General features: G+C 36.7%; 1 protein-coding gene across 1 annotated transcript in view; it reads left to right on the top strand.

Moving 5' to 3' along the window:
- LOC122795025 (cytolysin tenebrosin-B-like) overlaps positions 1–21,562 on the top strand; it is a 196,777-nt gene extending 175,215 nt beyond the window's left edge. The window contains exon 3 of the mRNA XM_044063607.1: positions 20,288–21,562. Within this exon, the coding sequence (XP_043919542.1) occupies positions 20,288–20,696 (409 nt within the window). The 3' untranslated portion in view covers positions 20,697–21,562. The remainder of the gene's footprint in view (positions 1–20,287) is intronic.
- Positions 21,563–23,355: the final 1,793 nt, after the last annotated feature.

The raw sequence follows: 23,355 nt of genomic DNA, 5'->3' as shown, positions 1-23,355 counted from the left end.
TTTTTGGGAGTGTTTGTGTGTTTTAGCTGCTTTTCTGTATATATAGACTTATCTGTATATGTAGACTAGCTACTTATTCTGCTGTATTACTGCCACTTAAATCATTTTTCAGTTGTGCACTTGCTTTGCATGTGTGCCCCCAATCACCAGGCTAGCCCCCACTGACCGCACCAACTATACCCCCCGGTCTCACTATTTCACGCAGCCATTCAAGGGATGATACCATCCAAACCAGCCCACAGCTGGTACTATCCGCACTGACAGTCTTCTGGGACACTCTGTCATTCATATGATCCTTGTCATGGGTGGCTCACTACCAGCCCCCCCACAAGTCCACACCGCATTCCTCCCACTCCCCCATCAGGTGGCATACCCACACATTACTCTACACACACACCGATACCAAAGCATAGTAGGACTCTCTACCTTACCCCTCCATCTTCCTCCGTTCCCTTCTTTACTTACCTTTGGAGGAAAAGACTCATAAGTAATGTGTTTATATTAGAATCATCACAGCATGACTGTCATCCTTCCCGGTTCCCACAAAATTTTTTTTTTTATTTTTTTTATTTTTATTTATTTTTTTTTTTTGCACACAATGCCTTTTTGCACACAGTCCCTTTTTGCACACAATCCCCTTTTTTGCACATGATCCCTTTTTGCACACAATCCCTTTTAGTATGCACACGGCACCACAAGGCTATTACTGTCTGACTAATTTACCTTATGTAACTGCGATTGTAATGTTAATGAAAATGCACACAGCACCCTGCTTGTTCACACTTTACTATTGGAAAGGAACTGTTGTTAATTTAAATGGCCTGCTAGAACAACTGTATATAAAGGAAGTGAAAATGGGTACTCATACTTATGAAACATGTCTTTCCGAAGAAGTCTTGATAATAAGAAAAAAGCGCTAAAGTTCTACAAGAGTTGTTGGTGTGATTTATTATTTTTTTTGAATGCTTTTATTGTCACGAAGTTCATTTCTTAGTATATATATATATATATATATATATATATATATATATATATATATATATATATATATATATATATATATATATATATACTACCTTGTTTGCTCATTTCCCACCTTTTCTAGCCAGTCCATATCCCAGGCCTTGCTTGTTTCAGGACTTTATTTTCTGTGCTCAGAGCTATCCAGACATTGCTGTGGCAGAGGGAAGTCCTACTGCCTACCAGTGGGACTGGTGAGCATTGTACTGCCTCTCTAACGCTAGAGGAGTGGTTTCCAGCTCTGAAATTGTAATTTTATTAGTCTTTTTGGGCTGATTTCTATCCCTTTCAACTTTCTGGCTTAAAAACACGTGTGTTTGCACATTTTTCACATTGTGCAGCATAACAAGGCTACAGTTAAACTATTCCAGGTGCCAGAAAGTCTGCTCTTCAAATCTTCCCTTAAAACTAGCTGGTTTCTCAGTAGTAGCACTAAAATCTGAACCCCTGTGAATAGCACTTTCTCTAGAACCTGCTGTAAAGTACTAGGAAGCCTGAAACTGATACAGGCACTTAGCTCTCCTTGTCAATAAGGAGAAATTAATCATAGGCACTAAACAGCCTACAATTGCAAACTACCTTGCAAAGGTAAGGGAAAACAGCTCTTAAACCTTACAAAAAAAAGCACCTAAACAGGCATGTCCAAGGGTCAGCTTCTGGTGGTTTCTCCTGTCCACCTGGTGAATCTGGGCATACTGGGGCAATGCGGCAACTGCCTCATGTACACAGACAATCCTTTCCTCCTACCACCCAACACTACAACCTGCGAGAGATGCACTTACATAGCCAAACTGGAAGCAAAGCTCTCTCCGGTCAAGACTGTGCTAGACAGTCAAGAGGAGAAGGCTAACATCTGCATTACACCTCTAGCAACTCATAGCCCTTCAAAACCCACACCATCAACTCCACACATAGCAACACTAAACCCACATATGGGAGGCCCTTAACATTAACCTGCCCAAGCAACAAGAACCTCCGGAAAGCAAAACAAACACCAGTTACAACCAAAGTGACACATAGCTCACAACACCAGTGTACCACCCAACAACAGCCCCTAAGGCAAGACAATGTACCCAACACTTTAGTCATAGGTGACTCTATAGTCAGGCACACTGATGTCCCACTCACCAGGCTGAACAAGGAGAAAATTACAGTCAGCTGCCTGTTGGGTGCCAGGATCCGCCACATAACATGTGCACTCAAGTCACTCCACAATAAGTACAAATATGACTCTGTCATTGTCCATGCTGGAGTAAATGACTTGAGACGTACTTCCCTGGACTACATGAAAAGAGACGTAGAAGAGCTCTTGGATCATGTGACCCAGGCAGATATGAGCCTAGTCCTGAGTAGCATCCTGCCTTCACCCAGAATTATACCACAGTATAAGGACAAAATGATTGACTTCAACAATTGACTAAGCTTCTGGTGTCATTCAAAGGGGATCCAGTATTTGTCTGCCTGGGAAGACATGGTCGACAAACCACGGCGCTTTGCCAGAGATGGTATGCACCTGTCACCCTTGAGATTCAGGTTACTGGCTAAAGCTCTTGCCACCGCTATAGTGCCTTTTTTAGGCAAGGTTCAAAGAATAAAACCACCACCGTAACAAATACAAGCATGCAAAATCTGAAGGTAATGCTACTCAATGCTAGAAGTCTAAACCTCAAAATGCACTCTCTCGTGGCACTCCTAAAAATGGAGAACATTGATATCTGTGCAGAGAGAACACCCCTGCAATACCAGGCTACAATTCTTAACACACTTTTTGGCCACAAAACCAAAACCGAAACACTAAAGGTGGAGGAGTGTCCATATTCACCAAGGATATTCACACCTCCAGGCTAGTTGCCCAACACAGTGCATCTGAAATTCTCCAGGTGCAACTAACATTAGGTAAGACTGCAATCCAAATTGTAGCTTCCTACAGATCCCCCACCATACCCCAAGATTCTCACTACACATTCCTAAACATACTGGAAAATATTAAGATACAACCAAACACCCTAATACTAGGTGATTTCAACTACCCTTCCATTAATTGGGAAAACTACTTGGGGACCAACTCCTTTTCCCAATGGTTCTTGGAATTCATAAATTCCAACACCCTGGAGCAACTAATCCATTGTCCCACCAGGGGCTCCAGTATCCTAGACCTGGTCATTACCAACATGGTAGATAGATGCTCCACACCAGTGGTCACCCCCTCATTGGTCAGGTCTGACCATAAGAAAATCACCCTTGACATCCGCATCCCACCCCCACCCCCCCAGTAAGAAAACCTCCTTAAACAACTTCTCCAAAGCCAACTTCATGCTACTGAAGACAGAAGTCACAAACTTCACAACACCCACACAGATGGGATCTGGAAGTTTGACTGCAAAATCCTACACTAAGGCACTGTACGAGCACATCCACTCGTGCATGAATCGTGCCATCCTAAATAGAACCAAGCTGCTCTTCTCCAAAAAAGGAAGCCAATCTGGTAGTCCCCTGCTATAAACAAACTATACAACAGAAGGAAGAAACTGTTGCAGAAAAGAGGAAAATCCCAGGATGCAAAAAACACCCTCACCAGCCTCAGTAAGAAGCTGAGATCCCTCATACGAAAATAAAATTGCCAAAGATTTCAAAGACAACCACAAGGCATTCTGTAGTTATGTCAAGAATCTAAATGGCAATGCTCAGATCTGCTCTGAGCTACAACAGAATGGCATTAAATATAATGATCTCATATCCTGGAAGATCGATTTAGTGCCAACTTCACTCCCCTCTCACCCCCTAAAGGGCCCATCTCAATACCAAAAGATTGCCAAATTCTGACAATCACAGCCATACAGGTAGAAACAGCACTCTTCAAAGCTAAGAATACAGCATCCATGGGACCAGATGACATCCCAGGCTGTGTACTACATGAACTACAAAATGAACTGGCACCTCACCTAAGTGTCATGTTTAATCATAGCCTCACCTCAGGCTTCGTGCCCACTGAGTGGCGCACAGCTACAGTTATCCCAATCCACAAGGGAGGATCCACCTTGGATCCCGGGGACTACTGTCCCATCAGTCTGACAAGCCTGATCTGCAAGGGCATGGAATGCATTATCATGGAACTTATAAACAAAGACATTGGCAACCTTCAGGCACTGGAACCCACCCAGTTTGGGTTTGTGGAGGGCCGATCTTGTCTCCTGAATCTGATTGATTTCCAGAGCTGTGGATGAGGGTAAGGAGGTCCACACAGCCTATCTGGACCTTGCCAAGGCCTTTGACATTATCCCCACCTCTGGAATCATAGATAAACTTACTAAGCTGGGCATCAATCCCTACGTCACTCGATGGGTTGCCAACTGGCTTACTGACAGAACCCAGACAGCAAAAGTAGCCGACTCCAAATCCAGCTCCAGACAAGTGACAAGTAGAGTACCTCAGGGTTCAGTCGTGGGACCACTCTTGTTTGGCATCTACTTCTCTGAAGTACAGGCCAACACTAAGGGGACTCTGGCTAACAAAGTTTGCAGATGACTGCAAACTGGGAGCCATTATTGAATCCCCAAATGATGTGGATATTCTACAAAATGGCCTTACAGAAACAGATGCCTGGTGCCAGAGCCATGGGCTCAAGCTTAATGCCAAGAAATGTATAGTCATACCCTTTGGAAAAAAACATGTACCATGAACTACCACATAGGTGGCAGGACACTAAACATCGAAAGTGTGATGAGAGACTTAGGGACACAAGTGGACAGTGGTCTCACTTTCGATAACCACATTGCCACAACAGTCAGGAAATCCTTCTACATGGCACACTTCATCCCTAACGGCTTTTCATACAGAAAAAAGGAGGTCATTGTCCCACTGTACTCATCCGTCATTAGACCCATTATAGAGTATAATGCCCCATTTGGTATGTACCTCACAAGACATCTGCAACAGCTGGAAAGGCCACAGAAATACCTCACTAAAAGAATCACAAGCCTAAAGCAGGTGCCATATGCTGACCATCTAAAAAAACTCCAGCTATACTCTGTGGCATATCATCTACTCAGAGGCGATCTCTGCTTGACATACAAGGCCATATCAAACCTCGAGCTGTTGGACATGCTCCACTTAAAAAAATCCCAATCCCTCAGAGCCACATGCTCCAGGGATCTAAACCTTATCATCACAATGAACAAAACATGCTGGAGGGATAGGTTCCTGACCCAGAGACCCCCCCCCATACTCTGGAATAGACTGCCCATACATGTCAAGCAGAGCACCTCATTGGCCCTCTTCAAAAGGAACCTTGATGATTGGATGGGAGATAGGAAATTCACCCCGGGGATCATGTCAGTCACTCTGCTAGACAGGGGCCCAGAGAAGTAAATATTGTGGGAAAAAATTTCCAGGGAATTGTTATGGCTAGGCTTGCATAGGCCTTATGGACGATAGCCTAGTACCAACCTATGAACCTATAAGAGGGAAAAACAGTAGAGAGACAAGCTTGGGATGTGCAGGACGGGTGTAGGGAAGGTCCATAGCTTCCCATTCCTTTACCAGCAACAGCTGTGCATATGCAATAAATTTGGAGCGATATTTGAAACCTTCCACCCCTGGGAGAGGGGTGAGGACAACAAAGTATGTTGTACTGCCAATTATAATTATCAGTTTACATGTCCAGTGGATATCTGTGTGAAATGAGCAGCTATGTATGGGGCGTAATTTTTTTGTGGGTACAGATTGCCCTTTTTTTATTTTTTTTTCAGGTGAGAGTGGAATGTGAGGTAGAGGAAGTAGGTATATTTGGGGAGGTAGGTTTGGGAGGAGAACAGACAAGATAAACAAGACGCATACAGGGGCGGTGTATGACACATGGGGAGGGTGAATAAAATTGACAGGGACGGGTGTTTGGAAATCGCAAGCCCATGAGCCCACAGATGGTAACAGTGGAACTGAGATCCCCACCCATGGGCAGTCACCACTACAACTTCACAGCCCCGAGGGTGGCTGTGCTGGGGGCTGCGTAGGATGGACAGACTCACCCGTGAGATGCGCCACTCTCACCTCGAGCTGGTGTAGGGGATCAGCGACTGAACGCTGGATCTCCCTATGCACCACAGCCCGGACCCTTCGAAGGGTGACAGGTGGCCCTTCTCCGCCCATGCTTGCATGGGGGGTATGAGCCCCATCCCCTGCAGCGCTTCCACCCGAAGGTGGCACAGGACCAACAGAGGAGGGGAGCCCGGGCTGGGCACCGGACTTGCTGGTGCCAGGTGCACTCGCCAGCTGAGGAGGGACAGGTGGGTCCGCTGGGACCGACTTTCCCATACGTTCTGTGATTAGGTGTGTTTAATTACAGCATAAACAACAGCATTCCAAATTAGTTGTAACAGCATGCAGTAATATTCCCATTAACCCAACACACCAAGGTTCCAACAGTTGAACAGCAAGCATAAACATGCATAAATTGAACAACAGTGGACATTCCAACAGCATGCAGGGGTGATTGATGGCGACAGGTCACCATGATTGTTGTGTTTGAACAGGGCACATGCATCAAAGTGAATGCAGATATTTATAGAACAATAGGACATATGTCCCAACAAATGTTTTGAGATTACACATACCCATTGAGTTGTGGAATTGATTATGCACATACAGTAGGATGTAGAAAGAAAACTCAATTAACATCTTATGAGTACTTTTAGTCTACACTACATTCATATTGACTGCAGGTGTATATCCCCTCCATGTATTATTACACTTGGCAACATGCGTTAGGTTGTGTAATGGGTTTGGCTAGTTCATTATATACCTGACCTATATCTGACATAATAACTGTCCAGGATGCAGGTTACTGCTGCATATTTATTGTTGCATTTATATTTCTTTATCTACATATCTGGATGTGTTCACATGACATTTTCAGTTCAATTTGTACAGAACCCTGCATTACTTGTAGCACACTCACATTTCTGGGGAACACATTAACAAGCTACTCATGTGCCAGATTTACTTATGCATGCCAGCCAGTAACTGACTGTTCAGGACTGTATATATGCTTCACAGCTACTAGCACTTCCGTCACCCACTTTAGATGGGACTGCCCAACTGTGCGTTGCCAGCACTTATTAAAACAGTACTATTTGTATAATGCAAGGGTAAAACAACATTTCACAGTAAGTGACACAGACACAGTCCAGGTTTTATACCTTTATTAATTACATTACACACTTTTCCACAGGCTCATATTGATATTACAGTGCATATAGAAGACATATTCAAGACATATTATATTATATTACAGTGCATATAGAAGACATATTCAAGACATATTATACCTTTATTAATAGGTTAGAACACTCTTTTTCAGGCTTGCTCACTTATTTTATATGACAGTGCCTGCAGTGATATTATTCCGGACATATTTTACCTTTCTTAATGGGTTACTACGCTCTTTTTCTGGCTTTCTGACTTATTTCATATAATACTACATGCAGAGGACTTATTCAGGGCATTTTATGGCTGTATTACTGGACTACAACACTTTCTTTCATGCTCTCTACCCTATTTTATATAACAATACATGCAGAATAATCACTAACCTGCCTGGTGGTGCAGCTTTAGCAGCCTATCTGCATAGGCTTGCTGATTCGCAACACGGTCACCTGCAGCTGTGAAGTAAATGAAGGGATATTGAGACATACCTATCCATTATACAGAATCAATTATCATTTCTTACATACTGCATTCCATGGCGACCTACTCAGTTGTGGGACATCTTGCATCCCACTGGCCTCCTGTATCTATTGGTTCAGTCGGTCCTGCCTCCGTCTCTTCAGGATTGCATGGTGGTGATGGACCTGCTCACCAGTCCGAGGAACACCTGTGACACTGGTGAGGTCATGAGCTAACCGGTTTCAAGCCTTTGCCTTGTACTCCATCCCTTGGAACTGGCCCTGCAGGAGTCTTGACTCATGATGGTGGACAAGGAGCCAAACCATTTATTTCGACTCCTCGATGCCCCAACGTTGCACTCGGAAGCATGTACCCTCTCCAGCATCAGCCATTCTAACTGCAGATGTGAGCTACAATCAGTTATGGTGAGTATTCCCGCCTATGGGGCTTAGATATGCCACATTTCCTACAATTTTTGTGATTGGCCATTTTTGAACATTCTCGGCTGACTGCTGACCTGCTTAGTAATGGTTAATCTACCATTTATTAGTATATTTATGTTAACAGTGGCTGTTTATCCTTAGCTGTCATGGCTTAGTGGTTCAGTACTTTGATTATGGTGCACAGAGTCCTGGGTTTGAACCTTGTCATTCATTTTATTTTAATACTGTCCAGACAGGCTAGTGGGTGTGGCTGTGTTTAAGCAGCTTTGGTCTATGTTGCTACACGTTGCCCTATGGTGCGCTGGTTGGCGCGGCGCGCACCTCCGCCCAAACCGATTGTGGTGGGTAAAGCGCTATTTAGCTATGGGCAAGTACATTGTGCTGGGTAAAGTGCTATTTAGCTATGGGCAAGTACATTGTGCTGGGTAAAGTGCTATTTAGCAATGGGCAACTACATTGTGCTGGGTAAAGAGCTGCTTAACTGCAGGCAATTATATATCAGGATCCTTTATAACTATATATTTTGTTCACTGATACATAGGCCATTTCGCTGCTTTTTAGTAAAATTGTAATCATATATGTCGGGTATTATTTCATATAACTGATTTAAAACATAAATAGGAAGGGGAGTGGTGGGACTTGAACCGTGAATTCCTCCTCTTTGTGCGAACGCTCTACCATTATGCTATTGCTATTTGGCGTAATTTGCATAAACATTCCTTCTTATGCTCTTCCATGACAGGATTGCTAACTACAGCTAAGCAATGGGCACACCCGCGCACACACGTGGAAATACGGGCAGCTATTTTGGGAATATAAAAAAATATAAATTTTAATATTTTACTTTTCATAACTGTGATGGGGGGTTATAATGTCAGGGAGTGTGGTGTTGGGTGCATGGACATTTAGCGGACTCGCTCTTTTGTGTTTACATTTTTATTTTCGAACCCTTGCAGGGGCGTGGACATTTAGACTGCTTGGCAGTTGGACACGCCCCCAGCTTTCCTACATGGTCCATGTTAGACTTGTGGTTGAGTCAGCGTGCCCTCATGAATATTCATGGCATGCTGACGTCATACTGTTCAACTGCAGCCTCCGAGTAAGACTTATTTAGTCTTACATGGAGGATTCGTGAATCCGGGGGAAGAGCTATAACCTACATGACTTTTTCCATAATAGTAATGTAGGTATACCTGTTTACTTGTACTTACTAGTGCTACATAACCAATTAGCACTGGACTGTCAGTCAACCTTATCGAACATTCTGGGTTTTGGGAAAAATTCAAGTTAGAACTAACATCACTGTTCAGTATGAGGATCCATGTTTGGCTACTGAAAACTACAAAACTGGAACAGCAAAATATCAGACGTAAAACAGCAAAACATAAAATTATTGAACAATGACAGCTTCAAAAATGAAGTCATTGAATGGCCATAGTAGGCCAACAACCAGGAAGTAACATGATGAATAAGGTAAATGAACTGAAACCTTTTAAAATTTGCCCTATTCCCTACTATAGTGCAATATTGGAGATGGTATATATAGTTGGGGGGGTCTGGGGGCCACAGCTCACCACCTTGCTTGGTTGTGTTTATGATGTTGGCAGACTGTGGCCATTCGATGCATTTTTTTCGCTGTTGTCTTTGCTCAATAATTTTTCCCTTTCACTGTTTTATTTTTGATATTTTGCCATTCATGTTTTGTAGTTTTTGGTTGCTGAACATAGACCCTGATATGGTGTCTTCGCCTGATGGTCAGTGATGTGTATTTTTTAGTGACTCAGTTTTGAAAATATTTTTTTTTCTCCAAGTTGGCTTTTGCTTTTACTCCAGTCTTTAATAATTTGCCAGTTACCAACATTGTCATTTAATTTTGACACTTCTTTTTTTATAATCAGTTTTTATTGAATTTTATAAATATTACATTTTTATATTTAATATAACAAGTTCAAAACCATATGTGTAACAGTAACTATATACAATGCCCATGACACATGTAATGACCTTCAATATTTACATTTTATCTAATAATTTTTTAATTTTTAACCAAGATATTTTCTTATGTGTCATTCTGTTAGTTCTTAAAGATAGAGTTTGTAATTCCCTATGACATACAATCTTAGCTAATGCAATAAAGTCCATAAATAAAAGAATATTTTTAGATTTCCAAATTGTTGTGTTAACGTTTCTTGCTATTGCAGCTAAGGACCAAAGAAGATGTACTTGAGTATCTGGAATACAAGCAGGTATCGGGGCACTAAATAACAGTGAATCTGAGATTTCACACCTAACTGACCACAATGCTTTTATAAAATCTTTAAACTCTAACCAGTATTGGTTTACATTCTTACATTTAACAAACATATGTTCCCAGTCTGCAAATAATTTCTCTTCACACTTCCAGCATTTATTAATACCATTATTTGAGATTATTGTAATTCTATGCGGGGTGATAAAACTTCTATGAATAAATTTCCATGAAAACATTTTCCAAAAGGGAGACATTGTTGTATGTTTAACTGATTTAAGTATTAGCATTTTATAATTTTCTGAAAAGCTGGAATTATTGATTTTTTTTCAGAATAACTCCAAAACGACCCTTCTGGTATTTGCAGATCTAATTTTAGAGTTTTATATATTTTTGATATTGAAAGGGTTTTATTACTATTTAACATATTTATTTCACATAGGAGTAGTAGGATTTTAGGCAAAGATGCTATGTTATGTTTTCATGTGAAACAAAGGGGGTAGTGTATGCTTTAAGCTGCCCCTGTAATATGTTTTATGTGGGGAAAACAAAGAGAATGTTCCGCTCATGTTTTATGGAACACATTAGAGACATTAAGAATGAGAGGAAAGAAAAAAATATTGCTGCTCATTTTATAGAATCACATAATAGTGACTATTCATTGTTAAAAGGATGTGTTTTGGAATAAATCATTTCTTCTTGTGGAGATGATAATATTTTAAAAGATAAACTTTTATACAAAGAAAGTGTTTATATTTTGAAATTGAATACCGTGGTCCCTAAAGGACTCAATGATGAAATTAATTGGAGATGTTTGCTTTAAGAAATAATTGAATTTATATAATTATTTTATTGTTTTATTGCTTAATTATTATTAAAATGTGTATTTAAGCAGTATTTGTGATTGGATTTGTATTCCATGAAGGTGTTTTTACACCAAGTCACTAGAATAAACTTGTGCTTTTTTATCTTGTGAAGTTTATTCCATTTAGATTTTGGTTATTTATTATTTTATAACTTTTGGTGGTTGTGATATATTGGAAAAAGATGCTATGTTAGACATTTGATGTATTTTAAATTTATTTATAAAGTATTCTCTGAAAATTTGTATATTTAACCAATTATTATTGTTTTCATTATATCTGGCCATAAGGGAGTTTGGTTCTTGAATATTATTATTTATCAGAAATTGGTGCCAAAAAACTAAACCATTATTCTCTATATCTCTGATTTTGGGTACATTGAATGAATCAAGACATTTCTTTGTATATAATACAGTAAACGTTAAAAAATTAAAAATGTCATCAGATATGTTTTAGTTAATGAATTTTTTAATTTACTTAATATATATTTAAGAAATGAGGACAATCTTTCATTTCTATTTGTGTTATAAATATAATCTTTTAACACTAGAAAGATTTCAATGTTTTCTGAAAACGTACTTATTTCTAATTTTAAATCTGTATTTGTAAGGAGAGAAGTAATGTGAAGATTTTTCCAATTTGATTTATATTTAGGGTTTAACCATTGTGTTACTAATTTTAGAGTTATAGCCTCTGCATATAGCTCTACGTTCGGAAATGATATCCCTCCCTCATCCCAATTTTTATAACGCCATGTATAAGTAATTCTTGTCTTTTGTAGAAACCATAAGAATTTTAACAACATGGAGTTTAGCTGTTTTAATAATTTCATTGTGGGTGAAGCTATTAGTGTTTGAATAAAGAACAAAAATTGTGGTAGAGTGATCATCTTTATTAAGACAAGTTTTTCTTCTAAAGAAAAAAAAAACATTTTATTCCATCTATCTATATATTCTTTCACCATGACTACCAACTTTTTATAGTTTGTATTTATGTTTTTTTCCAAGATGATTTTATTGTTACCCCTAGTTATTCAAGCTTGTCATTTAACCACTTAAATTCACTATGATTTTTTAATGTACTATCTATCCTTTCTCTTGGTTAAATTTTAGGCCGGAAATCATTTCAAATGTTTGAAACGATCGTTTAATATGATCAATAGAAGAATTTATATCTCCAATTGTTAATAAAATATCGTCCGCAAAAAGTTGTATTTTGGAATTATAGTTAGAATTAACATTAAAATCTCTTATTTTAGGATTTTCTCTTATGAAATTGGCCAAATGTCCACAGGTAAAGAAAATAATAAAGGGGATATCGGACATCCTTGTTTGGTTCCTTTAAAGATTTTAAGAGGACCTGATACGAAGACCCCAATTTTGACATATGAAATTGAATTTACATATAGTCTACGTAAAAGATTTATAAAATCAGATGAAAAACCATAGATATCAAGTGTCTTAAATAAATAGGACCAGTTTATGGAGTCAAAAGCTTTATTTAGATCTAAACTAATGATTGCTAGTTTTTCTTGTTCTTATTTGCATGTTCTATTAAGGATAGTAATCTTATAACATTATCTTGAACCTTTCTATTCAAAATAAAATCCGTTTGATCATCAGTTATTAGATTAGTCATTAATTGATTTAGTCTATTAGCAATAATTGATATAAAAATTTAGCAGTCTACATTTAACAATAATATTGGACGATAAGAGGCTACTAAAGTAGGATCTTTTCCATGTTTCAAAATTGGAAATAAAGTGGCATATTTTCAGGAGGGTATTAAAAATTCATCTTTCCTAAATTCTTCAAAAGCATCTAATAAAGTCCGCAGTACTTCATCTGGTAATTATTTATATATTTCCCGAATTAAACCATTTAGACCTGGTGATTTATTATTTCTTATGTTCAAAATTGTTTCCTTTACTTCTTTTAAAGTTATTTCTTTGAACAATTTAGTATTTTGTTCTTTAGTTAATTTCTTTTAATATTAATTTTTAAGAAATCATCTCTTATACCATTGTAATCAGTATTTACATTCTCTTGGTCTATAATGTCATGATGTTTTCTAAATACTTCTAGAATATTTCCTAGGTCTGAAACATATTTGTGTTTGTTAGTTGTTTCATCTTTAATCTGTGTTATATGTTTAGAGATAGATGAAATGTTTGATTTTACTGCTAATCTATGCATATTTTTTGGATTTACTGAATAGGATTGCAATTTCAATTTCTAAATTTATTGTAACTTTATGATTTAAGATTTCTATATATTCTAGATTAAGTTGTTTCAGTTTATTGTTAGACTTGATGTCCTTAGCATTTATTTTGCTTTTTAAAATATAATTTCTTGACTGTAATCTGATTACTTTGCATTCACATTCCTTTCTCTTGTTCAAATACCAATTTTTGATTCTGCCAAACAGATAAGATTTTAAAGAGTCCCATACTATTGCTTCGGAAGTTGTATTATTGTTATTAATATCCAAAAATAATTGTATTTCTTTTAGTAGCCACTCTTTAAATCCCTTTAATTTAATAATATAGGCAGAGATTCTTTGCCAGTATATCAAATTATTATGAATGATATTAATTTTAAAGAAGATGGCATTGTGGTCAGACATTGGGCAGGAACTAATGAAAACTTCTTTTATCTTAGAGTATAATGTATCAGTCACAAATACTTTGTCAATAGTAGTTTGAGTACCAAATCTATAGGAATATTGAGTATAATTTAAAGAATTTGTTCTTTTTAAATCATAAATATCTTTCAAATTCAAATTATTCTGAAATGAATACTTTTTTTGCAGGAGAAGAGATTCTAAAGTTATAATTTTTGGTAGTATCATTCTTAGATAGGATAAAATTGAAGTCTCCTGCATATATTATATCACCCTTAATTTTAGTTAATGTTAACTTAACTGTTTCCCCGCCGATACCTGGTATCCAATAGTTTTTAACCAATGTAACTTGTTTTTTATTTAATTCTATGGTAACTATACACAACATGCCATTTTTGTCTGAATATGACTCTAATTTGGAACCGGCAATAATTTTTTCCATAATATCAATGTACCTCTTCTTTTGGTCCCATAGTGCGACTCCGCAAGAATTGAATAACCATGAAAGAACATTTTACCTAAATCTCTGTCTATTATGTGCGATTCTTGTAAGAATGCAATATCAACCTTATTCATTTTTAAATATTTAACTAAACTTCCCCTTTCTATAGGGTCGTTAAGACCATTTACATTCAATGACATACATTTATAAGCGAACATTTCTTTTTTTGACACACATAGATATCAAGGATTTTGTTATGGGTATAGAATAACATATAAAGTAAAACATTAAACAGAAAAAACTATATATAACTCTTAATAACAAATGATTTATTATTAGATCAATAATCAAGATATTAAAACCACTTTCTGATAGCCACTTCATGGAGTTTGAGATACTCCTGATTCAAACAGAGTACTGTTTGAATCAACCACCCCCTTGCTAACAACAGTTAATATCCCTCTACCATGACAAATGATTAGTAATATCAAGTAAATACAAAATGGATGTAATATATAGTCACTACTGGTACGTCCTGCATTAAAGTGTTAAGAATTTAAAGTTTTAGTTATATATTTTCTTGTCAAAAAAGAGAGAAAAAAATGTATTAAAACTAGATTAAACTTTCTATATATGATACCAGTTATTAACTTAATAAGTAAAACAGTGTGATATATATCTATTTAATAACTTCTATAAGCAACTAAAAACATGTTATGTATACTATGTACCCAATCATGTAATAATCTTATACTTATATATGATCATTTATCATTATATTTTTTAAGGAACCGTAGTAAAGATGACTATGTAGTATTGCAATCTGACCCACGTTATGCATTAAATGGAAAATATTATGCAACCTACATTTGCTATTACCACTTACTATTTGGAAATTTCAAAGGTATAAGAGAAAAAAGTTACAAATTATATCCATGTTACAACAAAACATGACTGCTGAGACTACAAATCCATATGTTGGCTTATTATGTAACATGGTGAAGTTCCCTTCACCTGACAGAATTTTACAGTTGCACTGTCATGTCTCATCAAACAGATAATTAATATTTACAGGGTGTCTTTCATTATTTGTTAAGTTGTAAAAAGTAAGTAATCAGCTGTAAAACTGGTTAAAGGTAATCATCGTATAAAACAAAAAATCCTCATTCACTAAATATAAATAATTCTTTGTCATCCAGTTCCTGTTATGCATCAACTACAGATTACTATAAGTGAAAGGAAAGATTTCATAAACATTTGTTTGTTAATATCAAATACAGTGAATTAAAAGACAGAAAAAAAGTTAATACAATAAGTATTTCCTCAACTGTCATAAATCATTTAAGAAACTTTTAGACACAGATTGTCTCAATTAAATACCTAAAGAAACAATTATAAGTGATATATGTTACTGTTTATGTTATAGATCACTATTTTAACTAGTGTTAAGAAGACATTTAATGTGTAGCTAAAATACAAAATATATTTCACTAGTTACCACAAAATGTGTAAAGCAATCTTTCAATAAAACATATATATTTCAATAGTGTTCTACTGAATAAGTGAATGGTTAGAGTTAGTCAACAATGGTGTACATTTCTTTATCAAAACATTTAGGGTCTAGTTGCTGCAACATTGAGGCATTCAATAAGGCAAAAGTACTTTATATTATAAAAACCTTGTATGTTATATAATATGAAAACATTTTAATGTTAGTGTACTTACTGTACTTCCTTGAGTCTTTAATAGTCTCTAACATCAGGCTCATAAAATGGTTGGTCTAGCATTCAAACATTCCATTGACTTCCTGTACTGACTATCTAGGCTTACTTTATTATTTTTGAGTGTATATAGTAAGTTACACTCTAATGCTTTAACATATAAGAAGGCTAAACTATATAGAACTAGATAATTTATATAGAAAGTAACTAAATTATCCTTATTTTCTTTTCTTTTCTCTTCCAGATGCTTTGCTTGTACAATTGCTTAAAAGGGTCTTACCAGCTGTGTCTGAATTTTCTAATCCGTTCCTGCTGTTAGAGGTCAAAGTTCACCAGATAAATGGGCTTGCGATGCTGCGATCACATCTAGAGAGAAGTTTTGTGTATAACAGCTGCTTCTTACCTCAAGGAAGTGTTCTTACAGTAAATTAAAGCCAAATCAACTTTTTTTTTAGAACTTTTAAACAGAATAGAAAAGGAGAGAAAAAACGTATATACTGTGCTCGTGAGTGTACATACAAATAGATACATACTCAACAAGCTTTGTTTTTCACCCCTTTCCTTTCAAGACATCCCTCCCAATGGAAATTATTAAAACTAAACCACAAAGCAAATAAAGAGAATAAATATGTCACTCAATAAATTGTTGTCAGCATTCATATTAGTTATAATAAAGCATCCACTAGTCACCACGAAGCACAAATTTCAAAACAGTTTAAAGTTACTAAAACAGTGGATAAACTGTTGAATAAGCCAAAAATGCCACAGGAGCACCAGCAACGTAAAACCAAATGATATTTAATATATCAACAGTAAACACAACAAAACAACACAATCGCTGCTATCCACAGTAAAAAACTAGAACAATAAAACAATACCACACCAGTTTTATTCTAGTTTTTTTTACTATGGATAGCAGCGGTTGTGCTGTTTTGTCGTGTTTACTGTTGATACATTAAATATAATTTGGTTTTATGTTGCTGGTGCTCCTGTGGTGTTTTTGGCTTATTCAACCATTTAAAGTTCCCAACTGTTATATTAAACTGTAGTAGTATGTTACTATTTTGCAGAAGTTATGTAATCATAGCTCTGCTTTCCAGACTGCTATAATGTCATAAAACAGTACTAAAAATACCAGAGATCCATGACTGCAGGAAGAATAACACTAATGAAATAATAGTTGCTTATCCTTTAACTTGTTCTTTTTTTCTGAAGATGTCCATAAATTAATTTCAGCAATTCTCTTCAATGAGGGGTTTGTCCATTCCATATCTTATATTTTCTCTATTAATTTGCTTATTTTCATGTAAGAGACAGCAGAGTCCAGATCGTCAAAGATTTTACATCGCTCTGTGAGAAATATTTTAAGTCTGGCTGGAAACAACAGATGAACTTTTATTTGTTTATTTTTTAATTCTTTGATGATAGGAAGAAAGAGCTTTCTTTTGGCCATCACTGCAGAGGAATAATCATTGTCAAAGTGCACAACACTGTCATTTACTTTTATGGGAGACTTAGCCCAAGCTGTTTTCATCACTAGCTCTTTGTCTTGTGATGATATAAATTTCAGTATAACAGATCCTGAAGCATTTTTGTTAGAGGTAAAAGCAATGGATCTGTGTGCCCTTTCTATTCGAAAGGAGAGAGCTTCAGGAAAGTTTAGAACAGTTGGCAACCAAGTAGTTAGAAAACTCACCATGTTGATTCCTTCCATGTTATTTGGTAAACCAAAAATCCAAAGATTATTCCTTCTTGACCTATTTTCAAGGTCATCTATTTTGTTTTGAAGAGCAGTGTTCTGTTTTAACAGGAATTCTGTTTTATTTTCTCCTTCTTGAAGTCTTCCATCCACATCACTGAGAGACATGTCTGACATTTGAGACTTTTGAAGTTATAACTCCTTGTGTATTAGGTCCATATGTTTAGAAAATTTTTGTTCAAAACTATCTGTTTTTGTGTCCATTTTGTCTAATTTCAGGGACATCTCTTGTAAAGTCATTGTCACAGTTAAGAGTTCTTTCTTGATAGAAGAGTCTGAGGAATTATTCTTGGAATGGCTCATCATTCAGGCAGAGATGCTGCAGTATGTTTTTTGAAATTTTTGACAGGAAAACTTAAAGGAAAATTTCTAATTTTTAGATAATCTTTCTTTATGTTAGTAGAAATCAAAATAGTAAGAAAAAAACCTCGTTGGGTTACTTTTGAGAATTAAATCCTGTCAGAAATGTATAGCATTGGCAGAGCTGATATTAACTGCTGCTAGTCAGTGTACATCTTGGCCACGCCCCCTCAATTTTGACACTTCTATCCTAAGTGCATCTTTCTTGTCGGATGAACCACTTTTATAACCCACAGAGTGAGGGTTGATATTGGAACTTGGGTTGTTGTCAGAGTCTCAAATGACCTTGAATGTGTGAGTAAAATTCTACAAAGCTGTGTTTGCCAATGTCTGTAAAGAAAAGAGCAAGGAAGAACAGTATCTTTCTGTATGACCCCAGTGACCTGTTCTTAATATTTTTGTTTTACACTTCCCGTATTTATTTTATGTACTTTACAGGCATCATCAATTCTTTACTTATTTGAATACAAACAACTGGTAACCAATGACATGAGGTAGTAGCATGGGGGTGTCAGATATCACTTCAGGCAGGTCAAGAGGGAGTGTTCCACTTTAAAAGTGTCTAAGTGCATCAGTGGCTTCATAAATGTAGTCACTGAATATTACGTCTTATTCCTTGTGGTAAATGTGTTGATATTATGGTAACTTAGTATTTGATGATACTTTGCTGCTTTCTTTAAAGATAGATGTTTTGGAAGTTTCTAAGTACTAAAAGCATGTCTGCAATGTATGTTTCACTACAGAAATATTATCTGGCTGTTTCAGTTTACTCTCCCAAATATTATGAGATAACCTGACTTTATATATTCTTTATGCATTCTATATTTCCATTGCATGGTGGTATTTCTTTTTTAGAAATAATGCAAATTGTTCACCTTCATAATACAAATTTGTTCAGACACAGCAGATTGATTTTGAAATTAACTCACTAATTATATTTGTTTACAGGAAGGCACAGTGAAGTGCATCATTCATTTTTTTCATTCACTCTCTTAAACCCAATAGTGAGGAGTATTGAGTACAGGTAACATGAGTATATAGTGATGTGATTATAAATATAATTTTGGAAAGAATTTGCATTTAGATTTCAGGACAGAACACCTCACATCATTAATGCAAAGTTTGTTGGGGATTAGTTTTATTTCAGGCAGGCAGACTTACTGTGTCCTTCCTCAGAGCAGAGTATTCTAGAAAGTCTCAGTAAACTGCATGGTTCATTCATTCATTTTCTGATACTCAGTAGTGAGAAGTGATTGCCGAATTACAAATTTCGGAAACAGTGACATTTTCCTTTATTTTAGATGACTGATGTCTTATAGTATTGTTTTTCTTGCCACACATATTTGTCCACTCTTGCTTGTATGTTAACTCTTACAGTTTTTACTGTTTCAAAATGTGTGTGTATTGTTTTTGCAAAACAAATAATCATTGAGCTTTAAGACAAGCTGAGCAGCCATTGCTTCACAGATATCACTTGTCTCTGCATGTTAATAAAATTAAGAAATTATTCTGCAGTAGTTTTAATTTTCAGTGTAATCAAAATTGTAACTGTTTCACTCTTCATCACTGCCACACTATCATTGAAAAGGAGAGACGTAGATTTTTGGACAGTCTTTGTTTGCAGTTAATCAGACTTTCTTGTTCAATCGTAGCAATAATCCATTCAATTTTAGGAAGTAACTGCCTGAATGCAGGTATATTTGACTTTTCTGATTACAGTCAATATTAAACCTCTTCCATTTTGACATTTTTGCAGTTTCACTCAGCAATATTGTGACTTTTGAAGTTTCTTTTGTCTGGATACTTCATGTAATACATATAACAGTCCTGATTTCAAGGTATCAACAACCAGAAAGAATTAAAAAATGGAATGAAGATCAGGCATGACGTCGTTCTCCACTTTGGCGCTGTAAATGATTTACTGTCTGTTACAGGTAGTATGTGCTTTAATGCCTCTCTGTAGCCTATTGGTAGTAATCACAGAGGAGACTTGGTGTTTCAGATTGACTGAATTAAGAGTCATATTATCATAGTCACTTTATATTAACTTTTCAGAGAAATGCTTATTGTGTAGAGTATCTCTACATAATGTATTTTAATTATCTTTATATATTTCTAATTCACTAATTTCATGTTTTACACATTTCAGTTACTGTACCACCAGTGGGTATTGCTGTAACCCTCCTCCACCCACAATAAGCAAAAGTGGCAAAGGCACGTGTGTATTCACAAAGACGGGTGGCACTGCCCGCGGATGTGTTGGCGTCTTGACTTATCAACTTAGTGACCACAGTATTGCTATAATGTTTTCAAATCCATTTGACTACAACTTGTACAGAATCTGCTATGGAATGGAGATATTCAACAGACATCGGACCGCAGATGAAAACTTGTTTAAAGAAATGTACTATGCTCCTGTGAATGCTGAGAAAAGACGTATAGTTGGTTCTTGTAGCAGCCATTTGGAATTGTCTTATGATGGTATTAATGTCAAAGCAACAATGTCTTCCTCATCTAAGTCTATAATGAAGGTAGAAATCCATGATTTGCCAGAGTAAAATGAACACCTTTGTTATTTTATTTTTTTTTCATTATCCTTGTTTTCTTTTCTTGCATTGTTTATTTTGGGGGTTCAGTAAAAAGGAGGTTTTAAAAGGAATAAAGAGAGTAGGGGAGTAGAGGATGAGTCAGAGATGTAGCTAACTACTCTGGCACTCAGGGTTGCTCCCCTATATCTCCCCCCACTTTAGGTAGAGAAGACAAAAAATGTCTTCAAACATGAAGAGCAGCACATTTTTCCCTTCTCTTCTGTCTTTGTAAACAAGCAGCTGCTACAGTTTCTGCCTGCTACACATGGAGTACTAATGTTTCAGTGCAAATGCACTACTGGCCTTCAGATACTAGTAATGCACTGAAGACCGAACAGCTTCTATTGATTCTACTCGCTAACACTTTGCTGCTAGCAACGCTGCTGGGATGAATATTGTGAAGGGTATATCACATGCTGCTTAGTTCACAGAGTAACAGATCAGGAAAGGAGAAGGTAAAAAAGGAATGGGTGATGATATGGTCATTTTACTAAATAGTCTTGAGTTTAGATTTTACACATTTTTGACTTAAGGTAACTTGGATGGGGATTTCTTTTAAGGGCTTAGGATGGAGGATTGGAGATTGTTGGGTCTGTACAACTGATGATTGTGTTTTGCAGTGCAGTGGATGAAAATGCTACAGATTTGTTTTGAATTATGCATGCATGTAAATGTTAACAAAAAGTCTGTTAAAATCACTAACAGTGAGAGAGTGATGTTTTTAGAAATGCTTGTTTTCACTAGTATATCACTGTGTCGAGTATATTGCATATTTTCATTGTATTCTCTCTAATACGACATATTGCAATAAAAGAATGAATGTTTTCATTTTGAAATTTTCTCTCACATTTTATGTGTTTAGGTAGATACATGTAATATAACTAAGGAGGCAAAGATAGGTAACAGGAAATAAAATCACTTAAAATCTATTCAACAAGCAACAGGTAAATGTTTCAAGGTATTACTTGGTCCTGTCCCATTCCTATTCTCTTCACATAGTCACGTCTTCTCCAAATGGATCATTCATTAATAATATGCCTTACCCCCACACAGACCGTCTTTCTTCTTTCTTACATGCCATTCTACTCTATCTCCACTAATCTATACTCCATTTTCATTATATCCCTCCTTTTATCCCCTTCCACTTTTGTAAATACATAATAAGAATAGCCAACACATATTATGATACCAACATATGTAATCAACCACACTCCGTACTAACAACAAATGTCTACTTCCTTCAGTTAGTACATCTCCTAGGCCTTCTGCTATGTTAACAACCATTTCCACTACAACTGATACACCCGACACAGAACTACCTCAGCAATTAAAATAAATAATTAATTAAGTACATGTAATGACACTTTACATCTTCTTCTGGAACACTTTTCACATGTCTGCTTCTGCTGAAATGTAAATTGTATATGCAAAGTATGTCATAAATTTTGCTTTAGAAAGTGTTTATCTCTCCTGCCTCTGAACTACATTTTACTGATGGTCTTCCTGGCCAGGCCTGAAAATAGTATTCTGCTGTAGTTAGCTAAGAATGAATGAATGAATGAATGAATAAATATGTACAAAAATGCTCCCTAATGAAATTCTGACAGAATTATTGAGTTGTGAAACACTGATCATTTTCTGTCAGAATCAATCACTAAACTGCAGTTTATGACCAAGAGTACAAAACTACCTGAAAATCAATTTATCTGTGTGTGTGTGTGTGTGTGTGTGTGTGTGTGTGTGTGTGTGTGTGTGTGTGTGTGTGTGTGTGTGTGTGTGTGTGTGTGTGTTTTGTTTTGTTTTACATTTGACAAGCTCTGTTGCTTATGTATACTAACTCCAAGACTGTATTTTCTAATAGCATAATTTCAATATTTCCTGAACAAACCCTGAAATTGTACAGTATAGTGATCAAAATTTAGAGTGCCTGTCAGTAGTGTAGAAGTTTTAATCTGGTATCTGGACAGAATTCAACATTAAGAGTGCCTGTCACTAGTGTAGCAGTTTTAATCTGGTCATCATCATCTCCTTTCGGCTTATTAGGGGTTGCCACAGCGGATCACCGGTCTGCTCATGACTGGCAGTGGACTTTTATGGTGTCAAGTTGCCAGCCTGGTGTCCAATGTTCCACAGAAGGCACACACATGCACACACTCACACCTAGGGCCAATTTAGAGTGTCCAATCCACCTACAGCATGTCTTTGGGATGTGGGAGGAAACCGGAGCACTCAGAGGAAACCCAAATGACCACAGGGAGGACATGCAGACTGCGCACAGCAGGCACCCCAGCCAAGAATCGACAAAAATCAGCATTTAGAGTGCCTGTCACTAGTGTAGCAGTTTTAATCTGTTCTCTGGACAGAAGTTATTTACCTGATTGTATAATGTACAGTGAGGCAGTACTGTGGCACAGTGAATAGAATCATTACCTCAGAGCAAGAGGTTCTAGATTCAGTTCTCTGCTGAGGTGCCTTCTGTTTGGAGTCTTCTTGTCCTCCCTGTGTTCGTAGGGGTTTTATCCAGGTGCTCTGGTTACTTCCTGCGTACCAAAGACATATGGTAGATGGACTGGTGACTCACAATAGTCTGTAGATGTGCACAAAGAGAGAGACAGTGTGTGTGTGTGTG

This window comes from Protopterus annectens, chromosome 2.part1 (genome assembly GCF_019279795.1).
Source record: "Protopterus annectens isolate FY-2018-M chromosome 2.part1, PAN1.0, whole genome shotgun sequence".
Classification (NCBI taxonomy): Eukaryota; Metazoa; Chordata; order Ceratodontiformes; family Protopteridae; genus Protopterus; species Protopterus annectens.
Note: the sequence above shows the minus strand (reverse complement) of the source record. Positions and strands in the feature narration are given on the sequence as shown.